At 42.2% G+C, this 20415-nt stretch overlaps 2 protein-coding genes across 9 annotated transcripts in view; both read left to right on the top strand.

The window, feature by feature from the left end:
- The window catches only part of PRKACB (protein kinase cAMP-activated catalytic subunit beta), a 116973-nt gene extending 112412 nt beyond the window's left edge, over positions 1–4561 (top strand). For all 8 annotated transcript variants that reach the window (XM_039483963.1, XM_039483967.1, XM_039483962.1 and 5 more), the window contains one exon: positions 1880–4561. In XM_039483963.1, the coding sequence (XP_039339897.1) occupies positions 1880–2005 (126 nt within the window). In that variant the 3' untranslated portion in view covers positions 2006–4561. The remainder of the gene's footprint in view (positions 1–1879) is intronic.
- A 5087-nt stretch (positions 4562–9648) lies between these two features.
- Positions 9649–20415, top strand: part of SAMD13 (sterile alpha motif domain containing 13) — a 53039-nt gene continuing 42272 nt past the window's right edge. Inside the window, exons 1-2 of the mRNA XM_039483129.1 lie at positions 9649–9705; positions 10999–11067. The gene's annotated coding sequence lies outside the window, so the exon portion shown is untranslated. The remainder of the gene's footprint in view (positions 9706–10998; positions 11068–20415) is intronic.

Here is a 20415-nt window from a genome sequence, read left to right as displayed (position 1 = left end):
TATTTCAGGGGTTGGCAAACTTTGGCTCCTGGCCTACTTGGGTAAGCCGCTAGCGGGCCTTGACGTTTCGTCTACCTGGAGCATTCACAGGCACCGAGTCCCTCAGCTCCCAGCGTCTGCGGTTTGCTGTTCCCAGCCAATGGGAGCTGCGGGAACTGGCACGCCACTTCCTGTAGCTCCCGTTTGCTGGGAACGGTGAACTGCGGCCACAGGGAGCTGAGGGACTCTATGCCTGCAGACGCTCCAGGTAAACAAAATGACAATTCAATGATTCCATAGAGTTTAAAATCATGAAATTTTGGTGTAGACCAGTTTATAAGCCTACCCTCGCTCTTTGGGTAGGTCTATACTTACCCGCTGGGTCGACGCGTAGAGTTCGACTTCTCGGAGTTCGAACTATCGCGTCTAATCTAGACGCGATAGTTCGAACTCCGAACGCGCTCCCATCGACTCCGGAACTCCACCAACGTGAACGGCGGTGGCGGAGTCGACAGGGGAGCCACGGACTTCGATCCCGCGGCGTCTGGACAGGTAGGCAGTTCAAACTAAGGTAGTTCGACTTCAGCTACGCTATTCGCGTAGCTGAAGTCGCGTACCTTAGTTTGACCCCCCACCCCACCCCCAGTGTAGACCAGGCCTTTGATGCGTTACTTTTTTACCAGAAATATTCGGCTTCTGAACAAGTATATACGGTACTTCATCTAATCACAGGAGTCAGCCTTTTGAAACATGCTAAAGCTAAACTGCTGTGAGTGTGTCATGGAGATGACATCATTGTTCTCATAAAAATAACTACAGCGAAGGAGTTTGTTGGATTTTTTTAATCTTTCAGTAGCCCTTCATGTAACTGATTATATTCCAATTCTAGGACTGGTTGGATGGGCTCTCGCTTCTCATTTAAACAGACTTTTTTCATCTTCGGGAGATCTCTTAGTAATATGGAACAATTGTCATGAGGGGACCTGAAAGTTGTATTTGAACAACATGTATGTGAAGCTGCTGGGGGAGATAGTGAAAAGATGTGGATTTTGAGCCGGTATATATACTGATGATTCACAATACCTCCCCCCCCCACACACACACACACACTTCCATTATACTCAGTGCCAGCTCTCTTCTTTCCTAATGCCTGGCTGAGATTGGGGCATGAATAAGAGCAAACTAGTTGATGTTCAATGCAGGCAAGGTGCTAGTAAGTAAGAGAAGTGTCAGGGAGCTTCAGCTGAAGTGATGTGTGCTCCGGTTATTGGGTATTGCCCAGTCTTTTGGATGCATTTTTTTTTAATCTGAAAGGTTTGGATCCCAAATTGTCCCAGGATTTCTAGGTAGTGCTGCTAGCCAGGAGTCATTTTCCATCTCTTCAACCATTGTGATAGATTCTCTTGTGTGCAGCCCTCACTGAATTATCTCTACCTTTATCATTTCCCGGAAGCAGAATATTCTCAACAGGGAATTCATTTTCCCCTGTTGTCTGTTGGAATCTGAGTTTTTTTTGACCTTCCAAGTGCAGCATAAGAAATAGCTGTATTTGCTTAGGCTTTTGTCTGAGATGGTGACCGAGAAGGGTAGTAATCTTTCTCTGGACGAAAGTAATTTTTGTTGGACGTTTGTAATAAGTGATATGATTTTAAATTTCTATGTATACATCTAAACGCTTCTTGATATTTTCATTTTAGAAAGCCCTAAGTAAATGTGATAATGGATTATATTGGGTAAAGTTATTCTGATTAAGCTTTCTCACTTGTCAGTGCTAAAGAAGTGCTGGTGGAGGATCAAGGTTTTTTTATGCTTTTTACCATATCAGTAAATCTAAAAGGTAGATTTTTACTTGTCTGCTCTTTTAAACTGACATTTTACATGATTTTTCTCTCAAATATAGGTAGAAGCTCCATTTATACCAAAGTGCAGAGGACCTGGAGATACCAGCAACTTTGATGACTATGAAGAAGAAGATATTCGTGTGTCTCTAACAGAGAAATGTGCAAAAGAATTTGCTGATTTTTAGTATGTGTAAGAGGACAAGATGACATCAGGACTTACATTGGGATCTTTGCACTCTATTAACTGATGAGGTGAAGCTGAGACAGTCATATGTCAAAACAGTTACCTAGTTACTTCATTCCACAAAGCTGACTGAGGTCTTTATTGCCATCTTCCATGTGTGCAGTTTGCACCAACCCTTATGACTAGGCACAATTAAGCAAGCACTGTTTTGCTGTATCACAGAATACTAGACCACTTTCCTACTTATCTTTGGTTTCTGTCGTTTCATTTGTTTCTGTGTAATGTTCAGTTCCCCCTTTTAAAATGAAGTAGAGTTTTTTACCCAAGAATGCTCCATTTTATTTTGAATAATATATTTGTGTGAGTGAAATGGAAGGTGTTGCGGCTACTGTGATTTAGACTGAAGTGAAAGATAAGTGTTGCTTCTAGTCTGTGCCAGCCAATACTTCTTGTCTGTCTTGTATCTGAGACTACAGTTGATTATATATATATATATTTTTTTTTGGTAGCTCAGACTAAATCTAGCCAACATTTTTAGCATTTTTGAAGGTAGTATTTATCGCCACATAAGTCTATGCGAAATTAACTTAAAAACATTACTTCTTGGAGCCTGACCAAAATTAGCATAAATTGGACAGCTTAAGTAGGGGACAGTAGCTAGACCCTGTGTCTTGGTTTTCTACATACCTGCAGTTCTCTTCACTGCCTCCTTCCTTTGTATTCCTCAGCTGGGCAGTAGGTAAATATGCCATAACCTGACTGTGCCATGGGAAGTACACAATCTCATTGAGCAGGAACATTCCACCAGGTCCCAGACCATATTTAACCAAGTAAATTATCAGCATTTCAGTCGGTAGGTATTAAATGGGTTTTTAACACCATAAACCCTAAACTCGTAAAAGAAGTTTTGGTCAGTATTGTAACAGAATATGGCTAACTAAAAAAAAGTCAATGTTGTGTCTCCTAAAGTATTCCTAGTTTAATACCCTTTTTTAAACTTAAGGCATTGGTTTAAAAACCAAAATCAACAAGTGCTCTGCCATTAGCTATGAGGAAACAAGTGGATTTAGCAAATCCGAAGTAATATGGATGCATTGCTAGATTAATACAGACTTTTTGTTTTGTTTTGTTAGCTGTTAAAATAAAAGAGGTTATTGCCAAGTTTTTATTCTGGTATACTATATTAGTAAACTGAGGATGGAGAACTGCTATGATCATTTGATTTTTAATTACAGTGCTTCATTCATGTGTAAAAGAGACATAGTTAAAAACTGCCACAGTTGTTTTCTTAGTTACGTTGCATCTTCATTTCTAACCTACTTCCTTTCAATGAAACAGAATGTATGATCACACAGATGTAAGAATTTGGGCTTGTATACTCTCACCAACTGACTTAAGATACTGCTGCCATGTACTAGCTTTTGGCACTTTTACACATTTATTTCAGTGTTTATTAATAATCAGTCGCTCAGCACATTATTTTTTGCTTTTAAACTTATCCATACTATTTTTATTTGTGCACTTGATTCTGGATATCTCAGTGACCTGTCCTTAAAACAGCACATCTAAACAGTTTAAAATAAACTAGGCTCATATTTTATGATCAATTTACATGCATACAAGGATGACTCGTTTTTATTAAAACTGATCTATATTGATACATAGCTATTGTATTTGTTTGAATGTCAGTGCAGATGAACCATTGACATTACATCCTTTTAATCTGTATGACACTCCTTTAAGAAAAGCCTTTGTAGACATTTTACAAACCAGTATGAGCTGTACCATCCAACATTCTGTATGTCTTTAGGTTGTCAAGCATTTTTGCACAACGTCATTAGGAGGTTGACACTGATTGCAGCCTTTGTCCACCCAAATTTACATATGTACAAGAAAAGTATAAGATACTTTGCTGTAGCAAATTTTATGTAATAAAAATATATCATCACATTAATAAATTAAAGAAAAACTCTTTGTATAAAAAATGTTAAAATCTTTTGTATTTCATTTAGACTGAGGACATGCTGTTGTATGCTAGCTGTATGCGATAAATTCTACAGTAACTTTGTTGTCGTTTATGAACTTTAAAAGATTTTAATAAATGCTGGAGATCACAGTTTGATTGTTTATTATTTTAATTTCAGTCATTTATAACCTAATATGGTTCAGAGATTTTTCTATTCTGTGAAGTACAGTGATCATTCACCCTGGATGTACAGTAAAACAGAGGAATCTAGGGCATTGATTCTAACATGTCTATTTGATATCCAGATTAAACTCTAGATGGGCATAAATTGAAGTGGCCTCTTAATAATTCCATGATAATATGCTATTTCTGAATTGTATCAACAAGCAGTTAACTATGGGAAGTAAAATACATTTCCAACTAGGCATAATAAACGTCAGTAAGGAAATGAGACTTTATTTGGGGGTGTGGGGGAGGAGAAGGAGCATAGTTTCCATGGCATTAGTGAGTACATATGACAATGTGAATATTATGCAATCCTCTCCTTTAAACAGAGCCATAAAAATATAACCACAAGAATATCATGATACTTGTGTTTAATTTCAAAAATTTCTCTTTACCATTTGAAAAATTGTATATCTAAAAATAAAGGCTTGTTAATTTTACACAATTGAGGAGTTAAGTGTTGAACTATATGGTGCATTTGAACTGTACTCTAGTTATATGCAATTTCATTTCCAACCTAAAGGATTGTATCTCATTAAGTAAATTGCTTTTTATTCTCTTGTCAGTGGCATTAAAACCCTTATTTTTAAATAGTGTTGAAAATATTTTACTTTTTTTTGCAAATTATTAGATGTTAAGTGCTGCATAGTGTGAAATATAGTAAAAATTGATATACAAAAGTGCAAATTATCTGTAACACTGCATGAAATATTGTGCTGTTTCTTTTTGAACCAGAATGTTGTATATTAATTAATTGTAGGACATCACATACATGGTTTCTTAAAATTGAATTTACTAATAGCCGGGAAAGACTCTGAGTAATGTACTGAACATACTAGATTGGGTCTATTAAATTTCACGCTAAAGTTGGGTGTTTTGAAGAGGATGGTACTGGTTGAAGGCACTGCCAGAGTGCAATGAGTGTTGGATTTTTTAAAACAGAGACACCAAGCTGGTCATTAAATGCAAATAATTTTCCATATTTATCATCTCACATTTATTCCTTATTTCTTTAAAATAATTCTCTTATGAAATAATCTCTGTGGGTTCTTCTTGTATAGACTGTGTGCCTTATAAGCCATGAAACTATTTATAAAAGTAAGAACTGTTATGGGAGCTGGCTATCATTTATCCACAGGGCGTTCTACAATTCGTGTTTTAAAAGGCACTGCTGTCTGTCTACCTCGGCTCCTCTTTTCATAGGGTTGTGGTCACAGAACTTGAAAAGGCTTATTTTATGCTGCTATAGGCCTATTGACTTTGGTTTTGTATTTGTTAGTTTCGTAGTATAAACACCATATTACAGTTTAAAGATATTTGTTTGTGCTTTTTTTAGACAAATTTGTTGCAGTCTTCTAGATCACATGTGTCTTATGCTTCTTCTGCACTGTGTTGAATGAACACTGCCTGTCAAGCAGCAGATTAGAAGATGTCATCCTAATCTGGAAATGACTCCTATAATTTTTTACCATTTAGGAAGGGACTATTTGCCATCAGACTTGGGACAGTCACTTTTTACTGCCGGGTTCCAAAGATTATAGAATGAGGCTATGCTTTTCAGTTGCCAAACTGAATTCCCCTTTCTCATCTCTTATTAAGGGAAACCACCTTCTATAAGAAACTGCTAACAGACTTGCAGATGGGAATCTATAGAGCTGGTCTGGCAGGGATAATATGGAAGTTCCCTTACTTGGACAGCTGGCTCAATTGGGTCAAGGTGTGATCTAGTTTCTCAAGATAACTTTCCTCTCTATCACTTTTTGAGGTTGAGGGTGAATGAGTAAAAATCTGTGTTGAATCTGAGAGCTACTGTGTAACATTAACAGGGGTTTCTGCAGACTCCAGAAGGGCTTGTCTGCTTCAAAGAAATTTGTAGATCTATTTAGGGCAATCATCCTTGCATCATCAGGACTCTGCACGCCAATCAAATTCTGAATAAGGGTGCTAGACTAGGTGGCTACTTACACTTTTTCCTGTGAAGTCATGCAAATGATAATGAATCTATTTCAGTTTTAAACATTTGTTATGCTTATATAAAAAGATCTTTTTATAGGGGAAAAGGCAACATGCTGCATTTATTGAGAATACAGCAATTAGCATATGCTTTTCAGTCACACACACACCATGCACCCAGTCCTGCCAGTTGATGTTATAATTACCAGTCCAGAGTCTGGATCAATCTAGTGGCCAGCCAGATTGGTCACAGAGGGGAGCCGGGCTCTGTTGGTTGTGATCTGATGCTCCTGGAGTTGTTGGCAAGACGAACCCAAAGCCCCATGAAGCCTCTGTTGAAGTCTATGGATTTTGCTGTGTCAGTTTATGACCAGTTACTCCTCAGTGGGTGTTATCTTTTGGCCCAAAACACCTCCGGGAGGGTCAACCTGTCTGGTTTCAATTTAATCAATTATCTTGTGTGTTAAGGGTGCTAGCCTTCACCTCAGGGTCATCAATCTGCCCCTTCTGAACCATGGATGCATGTGGGGGGAGGGATAGCTCAGTGGTTTGAGCATTGGCCTGCTAAACCCAGGGTTGTGAGTTCAATCCTTGAGGGGGCCACTTAGGGATCTGGGGCAAAAATTGGTCCTGCTAGTGAAGGCAGGGGGCTGGACTTGATGACCTTTCAAGGTTCCTCCCAGTTCTAGGAGATTGGTGTATCTCCTATTATATATTATATTATGTTGATGGTTCTCTGGTGTCTTTAAGTTTCTTCAGTCTCTTTACTCCTCCTCCCTTGGCCATCTGGCTTCAACAATGGCCTTCACACCTTATCTTTGCCTGATGCATGCAGTCCTCACTCACAGAAATAGTTCTTTACAGAGACCTTCAAAAGGTAACAAATAGCAGTGTTTTATGTTGAACAAGAAAGGCATCGTAAATTAGGCCTTACTAAATCTTGCAACTATCTTTTCCTATATTGGGGCCTAGGCCTTTGAAATTCCTCTAATCTAATTAACATAGACACAGACAAGATCCTGTCTGTTACTTGCAAGGCATGAATAAAAAGAAAATGGCTAATATTAGTATCCACTATCCTATTCATTTATTCTAATACCTTAATTCTTACTATAAAACATACATAACCAATTATATAGCCCAGTACCCACAGTACAGCACATTGGTGACTCTCAGTCTGGACATGGTTCTATGATCTGAGGCGGTCAAGACATCACTCCTGAGGTGGACCAGTACAAAACCCTTTCTTTTTGGATTGTAGAGGTGACATGTTTGTGGTACTCATTTGAGTCAGCTTGTGACCCATGAAATGTATAAGCAGAAAGAGACTCAGTTACTTCCACACACACGAAGCCACCCCCTACCTGTTAGAGATTTTGGTTGTAAGATTTGTCCTAAAAGCATTCCTCCTTGTAGTCAGAGGCAAGATGGTGCAGATTGTCCCTGTGTTATCTGTGAATATCTAGTATCTGATTTGCCAAGTTTGGCCTCTATTTCCCCTGTCATATCAACAAGTAGCCTGACTGAGAATGGTGCATCCAGAACAATGACTCCTTTGGCTTTGTGTGTGGCAGAAGTGAAGAACACTTGGCCCAACAGTACAAGGTGAGTGGATAGAGACCAACTAGAATGGTTTCTCAAGGACAGTGAAATCTTCAATCTTTGTCAAATGGAAACATCCAGCTGTTGTTCTGCTTGCAAGAAATATAAACACACAAGGCCTGAGGTCTATTCATGAGCACACTGGAGTCCAAACTCAGTCACAGATGCTTTTCTTCTTCACTGGGAGATACGGTTATAGTTATGTCTCTTCATTTCCTTTGCTTCCAAGGTCCTGTAGAAGATTTGACAAAGCACATCTTGAGATACATTTGGGCGACCAAAGGGAAGCCGAACATTCAGCTCAGTAGTGTTTGTGTGTCTAATGCAATAGCTTTTGAAGACCACATCTGATCAATTCCAAAATTTCAGGGAATATTTTGGGCATCACTGGGAAGAACCCTAGTGGTTTTGGTGACAGTCAGAAAACCAGAACACCAGAAATGCCTGATTTCCACACACTACCATTTGACGCCGCAGGCAGAGGAGCATTTGGACATCACAAGGTCTGCTGAGAAGGAGGTCTAGTGGGAAGAGATGGGATCCAGCTGACCAAGAAGGGGAAGAGCATCTTTGTGTAGAAACTCACCAACCTAGTGAAGAGGGCTTTAAACTGTGTTCAAAGGGGGCATATGACAAAAGCCCACAAGTAGATTTTTTTTTTTTAAAAGGTGACCTTAACAGAGGGCTAGATGTTGGGAGGAGCGGGGCATGAAAAATTACAATGGGTCATTGGAGCAACAAGAGGGAAATCAGTGGGAGAATTTCTGTTCATAGATATGTCTATACACAAATGCAACAAGTACAGGGAATAAACAGGAAGAACTGGAAGTATTAGTACATAAGCTAAATTATAACTTAATTGGCAAGGCAGAGATCTGGTGGGACAAATCTTGTTACTGAAATATTGACATAACCAGGAATAACTTGTTCAGGAAAGGACAGGAAAGGAGGATGGGGGAAAAGAAGGAAGTGTTGCATTATACACCAAGAATATATGCACTTGTTCTGAGGTCCAGAAGGAGAGGAAAACAAGTTAAAAGTCTCTGAGAAAGGATGAAGGGGTGAGGGTAGGGGGGAGAAACAGGGATTTCAGTGTAATGATGCCAGTAATATTGACTATGTCCTTATTTGAAGTATTCTCAGTTTCTCACATTGATTTTTTTAATTCTCTAGCCTTCCTTTCACCCAAATCTAAAATGTTTGTGAAATTGACAAGCTATTCTTATTTTATGTTCATCTTTCTGCAGCTAATAGTTATGAGATTTTTAACTGTCAGCTTTGCATTCCACTGATATAGATAGATTGGCCTCAGCCCCTTGTAGCACAGGGCTGCCATATAGTTATTAATTACTAGCATTGGTTGGAAAATAGGATTTCTCCACAGAAAACTTTGACTTTTCATTTGAAAAAAGAGGAAGTGAGAAAAGAAAACTGCCAAAGACCAACATTTTTGGAAACTGCTAAAACTGGAAGTCTTTTGGCCCCAAACTGATGGGGGGGGTTCCCTCCAATTTTCAGCTAAAAATTTTTTGGTTTTCCAGTGGGAAAAAATCAAACATTTTTAAGGAAAGCAGAAATTTTCAGTGCACATTTTCATTTAGTCAAAAATCCAATTTTTCATTAAACAATTTTAGTAAATTTTGACCAGTCCTATTACTGACCTCTAGCTGTTGTTTCTCAACTATGTCATTTCCTGCACTTTTAGTGGATGAAGGGTTCTTATTTCTTTAATAACTCTACAGTTATGTCAGAACTATACAGTGCAGATGACAGAGGATATTGTTAGCCAATTGGGGAACAGGGATTTGCATATTCACTGTCTGGTTATTTCTCATGTTAATGGTGCATTATGCAAGTCTCTCCCTTCAGGCCACTCCTATGTGTGTGTTCCTCCAATAAACATGAGTGCCTCAACCTCCAGCCACTTCTAAGCATGTCTCCTAACTTGAATCCAGGTATTAAATGCAATTGCTTTTAAAAGAATTACTCTTAATCTGAGACTAATCCTGAACCATTTAAATCAGTAATAGTTTTGCTATTTACTTCATTGGAAACAGAATTGGACTTTCTTTGGGGAGCAGGGAAGAGCTTGGGTGAAGAAGAAAATGATTTGATTGTGTGATGTGGAGGGGGGAGCTTGGATTGAGAAGGGGGGAGCTAATTAGATTGTGTGATGGGGTCAGGAGGGTGTCAGAAACTGAGGCAGCCAAGTTGGTTGTGACAAACATGCAAGCAGTAACCAACTGGAACATAGGAGTGAGAGGGTGGTGAGCACATTTCAGTGTAACTGGGAAAAGGTGCCCCCCGTTTGAGTTCATAATTGTATCCTGGGCTAATAAACTCTGAGGCTCAGGATATTGCTCCTGCTAGGAAGCAGCCTGGCATTACTATTACTATACTGCACAAGTGTAATGTGTAGGGAGGCAAGGCATGTCAAATCATGTTGTTGTATTGTCTGAGGGTGTAATTCTCTCACACATTGCTCAGAGTAATTGGGCTCTGTCTATTGGATCTAACTGCTGATCGCTGTCCCCTTCCTCTAGTGTTCCATTCTGTACTAGCACATCTGGAGTTGGCATGAAGTTCCCCCTCCGCCCTGGCAGTCAAGGGTAGAGAGGCCCCTTTCATGGCCACCTCCTTCCCCCACAGCATCCCTCGCTGCATAAAGGCACATTGGGGAATTCCATAGCATGGGGTGCCTTATGTGGAAGCCCACCATCAGCAGGTGCATTTCACCCTAACTAGACAACCATTGGTGAGACTACCATGTAATCTTTCAATCGAACACATCTCAAAGCAGCTGAACCCATTTTGCTTTGCAAAGTACTTGATTTTAAATTTTACTTGAATTTTTAAAAAGTCAGTGTTAATATTTGAGTCTGTTAGAGCAATCAGCTATCAGCAAGTAACATGGTGCAAAATTAGGGCCAGAGTCAGGGAAGTCATTAAGTGGCCTTTATTCTGCTATTGCTTGTTAATTAGTAATGACCAATTTTAATTTTCAGTGCTTCAAATTTTAATACATACTAGTCTAGTGTTGCTTCTGTTGTAATAGACCTGTACTGTTCGCCGCCTTGATCTTAGCCCAAGCAATACTTCAGTAGTCATAGCTGTGCCTGTAAAGTTTCTAGAATTCATAAAGAACCTTGGCAAAGCTTTGTTTTGAATTAAAACCAGCTAGTAAAGATTTGATTGGGAATGAGCTTGTTGAGATGCATAATATGTCTGATCAATTGCTTAATCAACAGCCCTGTGGAGAGCTAGACAGCAGACTGGGCAACAAGCAAGCAGTTAGGGTGTCTACAAGTCGTGATCAGGTAAGAGCTGTGGCCTTTCCACTCAAAGGGGTAGAAATTGCAAATCCACTTTTAAACATAGTTAGAGCTGACTCCAAAACGATCTCTCAATACATAGGAAACTCAATCAAAATGGTATTGTTAGTATGTGCACTTTCCTTCGCTTTTTCTTCTTAGAAAAGAAGTTTTTCCTTGCAGTTACTCAGTTTAGTCCTCTTAATGAATCGTATAATATTCCAGCTAATACCAAATAATATTTGTGCAATTAAGACACAATTTAAGATTCTCTGTGCTCTTCTCATAAATGGTCTGCAAATAGTTTTAAAAAAAAATCTGATTTTCCCACTTTAATAAATGGCAAGGGAATTCTTAGAGTGAATTGATTCTTCATGTCTTTTTATTACTCCAACTGTTTTATAGAGAAAAACATGGCCGTTTCAAGCTCCAGGCCCTGGCAAACATAATATTATACAGTAAATGGGGCATACTATGGAAATGAAGTTCCAAAATACTTTAGCATCCAATCAAAACAAAAACCATTTCTGCTTAGCTTCTCTGTAACAAGATGATACAATTTGAATAAACTGAATTGGCCAGTAGGTGGCATATTCATTAAGGTCTGGATCAGGACAAATAGGAAAAGTTCACATATTAACTTTTTCTGAGTTTATGTGTGGAACAAACAAGCCTGTGTAAAATGCTTGTTGAAGAATCGTAGGGAACAGAAATTTGCCTCCCTGGACATGTATGTCAGATAACATACTACACACAGCCAGAGAGGAAAGTAAGCCAGTACGCCGTGCCGGACTGGACCAGCTTCCCCAGGCCTGCGATTTAACGGGCTGCCACTACCTCAGTGGAGCCCCAAGCCCTTTAAATCTCCGCCCAAGCCCTGGGGTAGCAGCGGCAAAATTTCAAATACAAGAGCCTAAAATTAGGTTCTAAATCCACATTTAAGAATTTAATAAGTGGCCAGATATTCAAAAGTGTTCAGCTCCCACTGAGTTAAAAACCTGGCCACTTGGACCTTAGTCCAAGGCCCAGTGAAACGAGTGGGAATCTTCCAATTGGTTTCAGTATGTTTTTGGATCATCTCTTTATTTAAGAGACCAAATGTGGACTTAGGCACCAAACGTTAGGTTCCTGCATTGAAAATGTTAGCCTGGACACTTCATATATTTCTTTGGTCTTTCATAAAATACATTCTAACCCCACAACCTTTTTATCTTGGAAATCTTTTCATTTTAAAGGGATTTTGCTTACCAGGTGGTCTTGCCTTACCCTTTGTTCTGAAACTTAGTGCATTTTGTCTGCTTTGTGTTTACCATATCTGTACTTAACTTTACAGTCAAATAGGTGTGATAGGAGAGAATCAACATACCTTGTGTCTCTGTTGTAGAGTCTGGGGGTGATGCACACAGGAGATCACATCAGCAAACTCTTTGGAAATTTTAAATAAACATTTATTTCAAAGCTAGACACCAAACAATACGAAATCCTTCAGTATAAGAATGAATGAAAAACTTATGGAGAAAGTATTTGGAAACTGGCTGAGTAAAAAACGTCCTATAAACAACTGAAAGTTGATCAAACTTAGATTTATCTATATTTGGCCATATAATTATTTGGATAATTATTACGGGCAAAAAGCATAAATCAAGGTTAATCTAAATGCTAAAAGACCCAACGCGCTTGGAGGAGAGAAAATTAAGGAACAGAACAGTAACTGAAGAGGGGCTCAAAATTATCCATTTTAATTTTTTCACATCAATATTGTACAAATGTATATTTACATAACATAAGAATGACCGTACTGGGTCAGACCAAAGGTCCATCCAGCCCAGTATCCTGTCTACTGACAATGGCAAATGCCAGGGGCCCCAGAGGTAGTGAACCTAACAGGTAATGATCAAGTGATCTGTCTCCTGCCATCCATCTCCACCCTCTGACAAACAGAGGCTAGGGACACCATTCCTTCCTCATCCTGGCTAATAGCCATTAAGGGACTTAGCCTCCATGAATTGATCTAGTTCTTTTAAACCCTGTTATAGTCCTAGCCTTCACAACCTCCTCAGCAAGGAGTTCCACAAGTTGACTGTGCACTGTGTGAAGAACTTCCTTTTATTTGTTTTAAACCTGCTGCCCATTAATTTCATTTGGTGGCCCCTAGTTCTTATATTATGGGAACAAGTAAATAACTTTTCCTTATTCACTTTCTCCACATCACTCATGATTTTATATATCTCTTCATATCCCCCCTTAGTCTCCTCTTTTCCAAACTGAAAACTCCTAGCCTCTTTAATCTGTCCTCATATGGGACTCGTTCCAAACCCCTAATCATTTTAGTTGCCCTTCTCTGAACCTTTTCTAATGCCAGTATATCTTTTTTGAGATGAGGAGACCACATCTGTACGCAGTATTCAAGATGTGGGCATACCATGGATTTATATAAGGGCAATAAGATATTCTCCGTCTATTCTATCTCCTTTTTAATGATTCCTAACATCCTGTTTGCTTTTTCAACTGCTGCTGTACACTGTGTGGACATCTTCAGAGAACTATCCACGATGACGCCAAGATCTTTTTTCTGATTAGTTGTAGCTAAATTAGCGTTCATCATATTGTATGTATAGTTGGGGTTATTTTTCCCAATGTGTATTACTTTACATTTATCCACATTAAATTTCATTTTCCATTTTGTTGCCCAAGCACCTAGTTTTGTGAGATCTTTTTGAAGTTCTTCACAGTCTGCTTTGGTCTTAACTATCTTGAGTAGTTTAGTATCATCTGCAAACTTTGCCACCTCACTTTTTACCCTTTCTCCAGATCATTTATGAATAAGTTCAATAGGATTTGTCCTAGGACTAACCCTTAGGGAACACCACTAGTTACCCCTTTCCATTCTGAAAATTTACCATTTATTCCTACCCTTTATTCCCTGTCTTAACCAGTTCTCAATCCATGAAAGGATCTTCCCTCTTATCCCATGACAACTTAGTTTATGTAAGAGCCTTTGGTGAGGGACCTTGTCAAAGGCTTTCTGGAAATCTGAGTACACTATGTCCACTGGATCTCCTTTGTCCACATGTTTGTTGACCCCTTCAAAGAACTCTAATAGATTAGTAAGATATGATTTCCCTTTAGAGAAACCATGTTGACTTTTGCTCAACAATTTATGTTGTTCTATGTGTTCTTCTATGTGACAATTTTATTCTTTACGATTGTTTCAACTAATTTGCCTGGTACCAACATTAGACTTACCAGTTTGTAATTGCCAGGATCACCTCTAGAGCCCTTTTTAAATATTGGTGTTACATTAGGTATCTTCCAGTCAATGGGTACAGAAGCCGATTTAAAGGACAGGTTACAAACCATATTTAGTAGTTCCGCAATTTCACATTTGAGTTCTTTCAGAGTTCTTGGGTGAATGCTATCTGGTCCTGGTCCTGGTGACTTGTCATTGTTAAGTTTATCAATTAATTCCAAAACCTCCTCTAGTGATGCCTCAATCTGTGATAATTCCTCAGATTTGTCACCTACAAAAGCCGGCTCAGGTTTGGGAATCTCCCTAACATCCTCAGCCATGAAGACTGAAGCAAAGAATTCATTTAGTTTCTCCTCAATGACTTTATCATCTTTAAGTGCTCCTTTTGTATCTCAATCATCAAGGGACCCCACTGGTTGTTTAGCAGGCTTCCTGCTTCTGATGTACTTAAAAAAACATTTTGTTTTTACCTCTTGAGTTTTTGGCTAGCTGTTCTTCAAACTCCTTTTTGGCTTTTCTTATTACATTTTTACACTTAATTTGGCAGTGTTTCTGCTCCTTTCTATTTACCTTACTATTTTAAACAGTAAGTTACAGAAAACAGTAATATTGGCTTTTGAATATCATTTCTGATTAAGATAATGCCTATTATGTGTTTTATTATTATTATTTCTTTTTAAGAAGGGGATGGTGAGAGAAGACCGGAAAATAGGTTAAATTTCTAACCAACATTTCTGTCACAGCAGCTAATGACCATCTATAAGCTCTTCTTTGACTGACTGCACATGTCCATTCCACTGTAGATTTTGTGTGCTTCAGTGCACAGCTGTCCGAGCAGTACTCATCGTGGGGCCTGAGCGCCCTCTGCTGTCTCATACATGTCACACAGGCATAAAGGGCTGAACCTCCCAAGACACCCCGCCCCCCAATCAGTTCCTTCCTACGGCCAGTGACCGTTGTTGGTGTTCTCTGTCCTTTCTTCTGCAAGTCTTTCTCGATATATGGAACCCAGGTAAAGTTAGTAGTCTGTTTGTTAGTAATATCTATCCATCTATAGATAGAGAGGTAGGTGGCTTTTGTTGTTTATGTGGGTTCCCGGCACTCAGTTTGGGGTATTGGCCCCGGTACTGGAGGTATGCCATGTTCTCTGGGTTTCAAGCCCTGCCACTCTTGCACCAAGGCTTTGCCAACTAGGGACCCTCACCTCAGCTGCCTGAAGTGGTTGGGGGAGGCTCATGTGAGCAACAAGTGCAGCATTTATAAGGGCTTTAAACCCTGTATGAAAAAAGACAGGGCAGCCAGATTAAAATATCTGATCATGGAATTTAGCACTACAGCCACCATCTGAGCCCTCTATATTGGTCTGAGCACTGAGCACTTCAGTGTCAGTCAATAGCGCATCTCTGGTGCTACAGGTGCCAAGCAGCAGATCAGGTCCCCAGTACCAAAAGCAGCCTCGGAAATCAGGTCGTCAATGGAATTAGAGGATGAGCTCTGATAAAGATGTTCAAAGAGGAAGTACTCCCCAGAACATACTTCTAAACAGAGGAGTTTGCGGTCTCAAGAGCCCAATGCGAGCCTGTTGAGACCCGCTCCCAAAGCACCTTCCCTGGCATCTCCTCGTGCCGTGGTACCACAGAGTATCTGCCTGGTGCTGTCTACTCCTGACATATTTGAGGCTGCAAGAAAGTTGTTGAACCTCTTGGTGCTGCCATCGCCACCGGTTCAAGAGTCCTGCCTGGCACTGGTGCCCACAGTACCGCCTCTGATGCCTTCACCTCCACCCCAAGCAGCTCCACTGGAAGCACCTTCCAGGGCACCAGTGAGGCCAGAACCATGTAGGGGAAAGCCACGCATGATCTCTCTGGCTCCCCTTTCTTCAGAGTCTGAACTTTCTTCTTTGGTACCAGCAGGTACATGCTGCCGTGGTCTCAAGAAGAAGCATCATCCTCATGAGACTCTGAAGTGGGTTCCTATGTATCACTGCCTAGCTGGTCCCATCAGGAAGTAATGTGACTGGTTTCCACCCCAGTACCAGCAGGGAGTTTACAGGAAGGATTCTTGGGCTATGCATAGCAGGAGTCCAGGGATCTACTAGTGGCCATTTTGGGACCTGTGTGGTTTTTCCCCAGTCAGGAACATACCCGCAGCCATCTCAGCTGGCTCCATCTTCTGGACATCATGAGTATCATTGCCACAAGCATTGTGGCATCGGTATTGAGTCTGGCACTGAGCAAATCTGGGATACCTCACACGAGCAACTGAAAGAAGACCAGAAACGGGACCCACCCCAGTACCATTGGCATCTTCTTTCTCATCTTCCGACAAGGCAGTTGTGGTGAAGCCTATTCCTCCACCTCCGGACAATTTTAAGACTCATCAGGAGTTGTTGAGGAGGATGGCTGTGGCTCTTGATATCCACCCAGAGAAGGACTGGAAAAATCTTGGAAGCCAGTGGATATACTAACATCTGCAGCCCAACTAGAACATTTCTGCCAATAAATGAGACTATATTAGAGCCTTCCAAGATCCTTTGGCAGACCGCAGCTTCCCTGTCTCTGACTGGGAAAGGGATAGAGAGAAGGTACTATGTCACCTCCCAGGGGTTCAAGCACCTGCATAACAATCCTCCTCTAGGTTCCCTTGTAGTTGCCGTGGCCAATGAAAGAGGAAGATGGACACCAGGCCTCAACACCAAAGAATAAAGAGGACAAGAAGTTGGACTTATTGGGGAGGAAGCTTTATTTCACGGATGAATAACGGTTTCACATTGCAGATCAGCAAGTTTTGCTGGGACATTATTTTTTCACTGTGTGGGATATGATTTGATATTTAAAGACAAGCTCCTAGATGAGGTGTGTGACAGAGTGCTGGAGGCTAACAAGTGAGCCAGCCCTCTGATCTCTTAGGCACCAGTTAGTTCCCCTGGAGAAGGCTGACTGGGGAATATAATCTCAAGAGAGGGAGATCTCTGTTCCTTTCTGCCCCTCTGGGAAAGGGCAAGAAACCACTGAAAATACTTGGCTGCATAAGACTGTATTAGTGGGACTATAAATAAATAACATGGACGTGCTGCTGTCTGGAGAGTCTGAGATGGTTTGGGGCATCAGGGGGTATGGATGGAGTCAGTGCATCCTGTTACAAGGTGAGATGAAAATTCCTCATTTCTGCATCTGCAGCTGCTGGTTTATCATGGCAGGTGGCATCTTCCAAAGATAATTTTGATGGCAGATCGAGAACAGTCTACCAGTTCCGAGTGCACCAGGCTCTTTTGTTCCAATTTCTGCAAACTGCTTGTCCCATTTCAGCCATGCTTGGACCCACATTGCAACAGATTGGTGGGTTCTAAGCATGGTGGAAGTGGGATATTTGCTCCATTTTAATCCTGACCCACCTTCCCATACCCCTTCAGGGACCCCTCTCACAAGAAAGCACTTTTGCATAAGACCCAATAGTTTCTCCATGTAGAAGCTGTAGAGGATCCCTCCATTATTCAGGGGAAAGGGGTTTTACTCCCAATACTTCCTGATCCTGAAGGAGAAAGAGAGTCTCAGGCCTATTTTTTATTTTAACTTAGTTAAACAGGTTCTTAAAAAATATTAATAATAATAATTCTCGGTGGTTACTTTAGTTTCCATTATTCGTTCCCTGGAGCTGGGGAACCGGTATGCTGCTCTCTACTTAAAGAACACCTAATTTCTCATGGTAATTCAGCAGTGCCACAGAAAATATCTAAGATTCACCACTGGCACCCACCATTATCAATTCATAGTCCTTCCTTTTGGTCTCCTGGCTGCCCCTTGTGTCTTTACAAAGTGTATGGCAGTGGAAGCAGCTTCCCTTTGAAGACTAGGAATTCATGTATTCCCTTGCCAGGATGACTGGCTGATAGGAGGTCAATCCAGGTCACTAGTCATGTCCAGTATCTGCATAATCTGGTCCACCTTTGAAGTGCTTGGCCTGCTAATCAACACAGACAAGTGGGTCCTGTCCTCAGTTCAGAAAATAGAATATATAGGAGCTGTCCTGGACTCAACAACAGCCAGGACCTTGCTACCACAGATGAGGTTTCTTGCAATGGAAAGCCTCATTCTGGACCTGAAGACTGATCCTCTCACCACAGTGAGGAACTGTTTAAGGCTTCTCGGGCATATGGCAGTGTGCACTTGTGGTCCAGTACACCAGACTGTGCCTCAAACTCCTTCTGGGCTGGGTGACGCAGGTTTATTTTCCAATAAGGCACCACATAGACATCTTAGTGCACGTACTAACATGGGCGGCAGGTTATATATTTGTGTGGGGCCCGGGCCCCAGCAATATTCAGGGCTGGGCGCCCTGCTCCAGCAATAGTTGGAGCTGGGTCTCTTCCCGCCCCCCGGTCCTGCCTGGATCGGCCCCGGCCACCGCAGGTCTCTCCCCGCCGCCGCGACCCTGCCTGGAGCAGGTCCCAGCCCCCGCCTGCCACCCCCCCTCCGCGTGTTTCCCCCTCCGCTGCGTTGTGTTGCATCCCTGCCTGACAGAACGCAGCGCGCCTCTCCCCTGCCTGCTGCCCGGAGGGCTCCCAGCAGATTTGCTGTCTGCTGCCGCAGGGTCCTAGTGCCTGCCCTCCGCCAGTACTGGCAAGGCAGGCTGCCCTTACCCTGAGCCTCTCCAACCCCAAACCCTCAGCCCCAGCCAGAGCCCTCATTCCCCCCGCACCCTAATCCTCTGCCCCAGCCCTGAGCATCCCCACATCATGAACCCCTCATCCACAGCCCTCACCCCACACTCCAAACCTCTGCCCTAGCCCTGAGCCCCCTCCTGCATCATGAACCCCTCATCCACAGCCCTCACCCACAGCCCAACCCTCTTCCCTAGCCCTGAGCCCCCTCGCATCATGAACCCCTCATCCACAGCCCTCACCCCACAGCCCAACCCTCTTCCCTAGCCCTGAGCCCCCTCCTGCATCATGTACCCCTCATCCTCAGCCCCACAGTCCTCACCCTGCACTCCCTCCTATCCCCAAACTCCCTCCCCCTTCCCACACACCCCTTCCCAACCCCAAACTCCATCCCAAAGCCTGCACCCTTCACCCCCTCCTGCACACCAACCCCCTGTCCCAGCCCAGAGCCTGCACCCAGCACCCTTCCTGCACCCTAATCCCCAGCCCAGGATCTGCATCCCAGACCTCCCCCGCCGAGCCCCCTCCCAGAGCCTTAGGCAGGTGGGGGCGGAGTTGGGGGGGCGGAGTTGGGGGCGGGTTCTGGGCCCCACCAAAATTTTTACAAACTTGCCACCCATGCGTACTAAGTCACATCTCCTCCCTAGATTGGTGGTTGGACCCGACCAATGTATGCAGGGGAGTTCCTTTCACCCCACCTCAGTGCTTGCTTACCTTGGTTTCAGATGCCTCAGAGCTGGAGTAGGAGGCACCTGAAAACACAAAGTCTCTGGTCTCCCCTTGATCGTAGTTTGCACATACATTTCAGGAAGCTGCAGGCTAGCCATTTAGCTTGCATAGCATTCCTTCCTCATGTCAAGGGAAGGGGTGTAGTGGTGCTGACTAACAATACAACTGCCATGTTTTACGTAAACAAGCAGGGAGGAGCCCAGTCCTCACTACTCTGTTGGGAAGCAATCCTGATCTGAGACTTCTGCATCAGCAACTCTATATGTCTGAAGGTAGCCCACCTCCCAGGGGCTCAGAACACACTGGCAGACCACATAAACAGGCTGTATATCAATCAGCATGAATGATCCCTTCGCCCAGACATAACAAGGTCCATTTTCCAGCTCTGGGGAACTCCCTAAGTGGATCTGTTTTCAACAAAGGACAACAAGCAGGTCACAGCCCAGGTTCACTAATGAACACTTTTCTACTGGTCAAAGGGTCTGCTGTATGCGTCCCACCCCCATCCCTCTTCTGCCCAGAGTTGTGTGGAAGGTCAATCAGGATGTGGTGAAGCAGAGAAATTGCCTGCCAGCACAGAAGGGGTTAACAAGAGCTTTTGGGCCCAGCTAACCCTTCCTTGTTATACCTGTGGCCATGCCAGGCCTGGAAGGGAGAGAAAAGGAGGGAGCCTGGCTCAGTTTGGAGATGACTGGAGAAGAGGCAGGAGCTAGTT

This window comes from Mauremys reevesii, linkage group 8 (genome assembly GCF_016161935.1).
Source record: "Mauremys reevesii isolate NIE-2019 linkage group 8, ASM1616193v1, whole genome shotgun sequence".
Taxonomy (NCBI): domain Eukaryota; kingdom Metazoa; phylum Chordata; order Testudines; family Geoemydidae; genus Mauremys; species Mauremys reevesii.
This window is presented reverse-complemented; position numbering and strand designations above follow the sequence as displayed.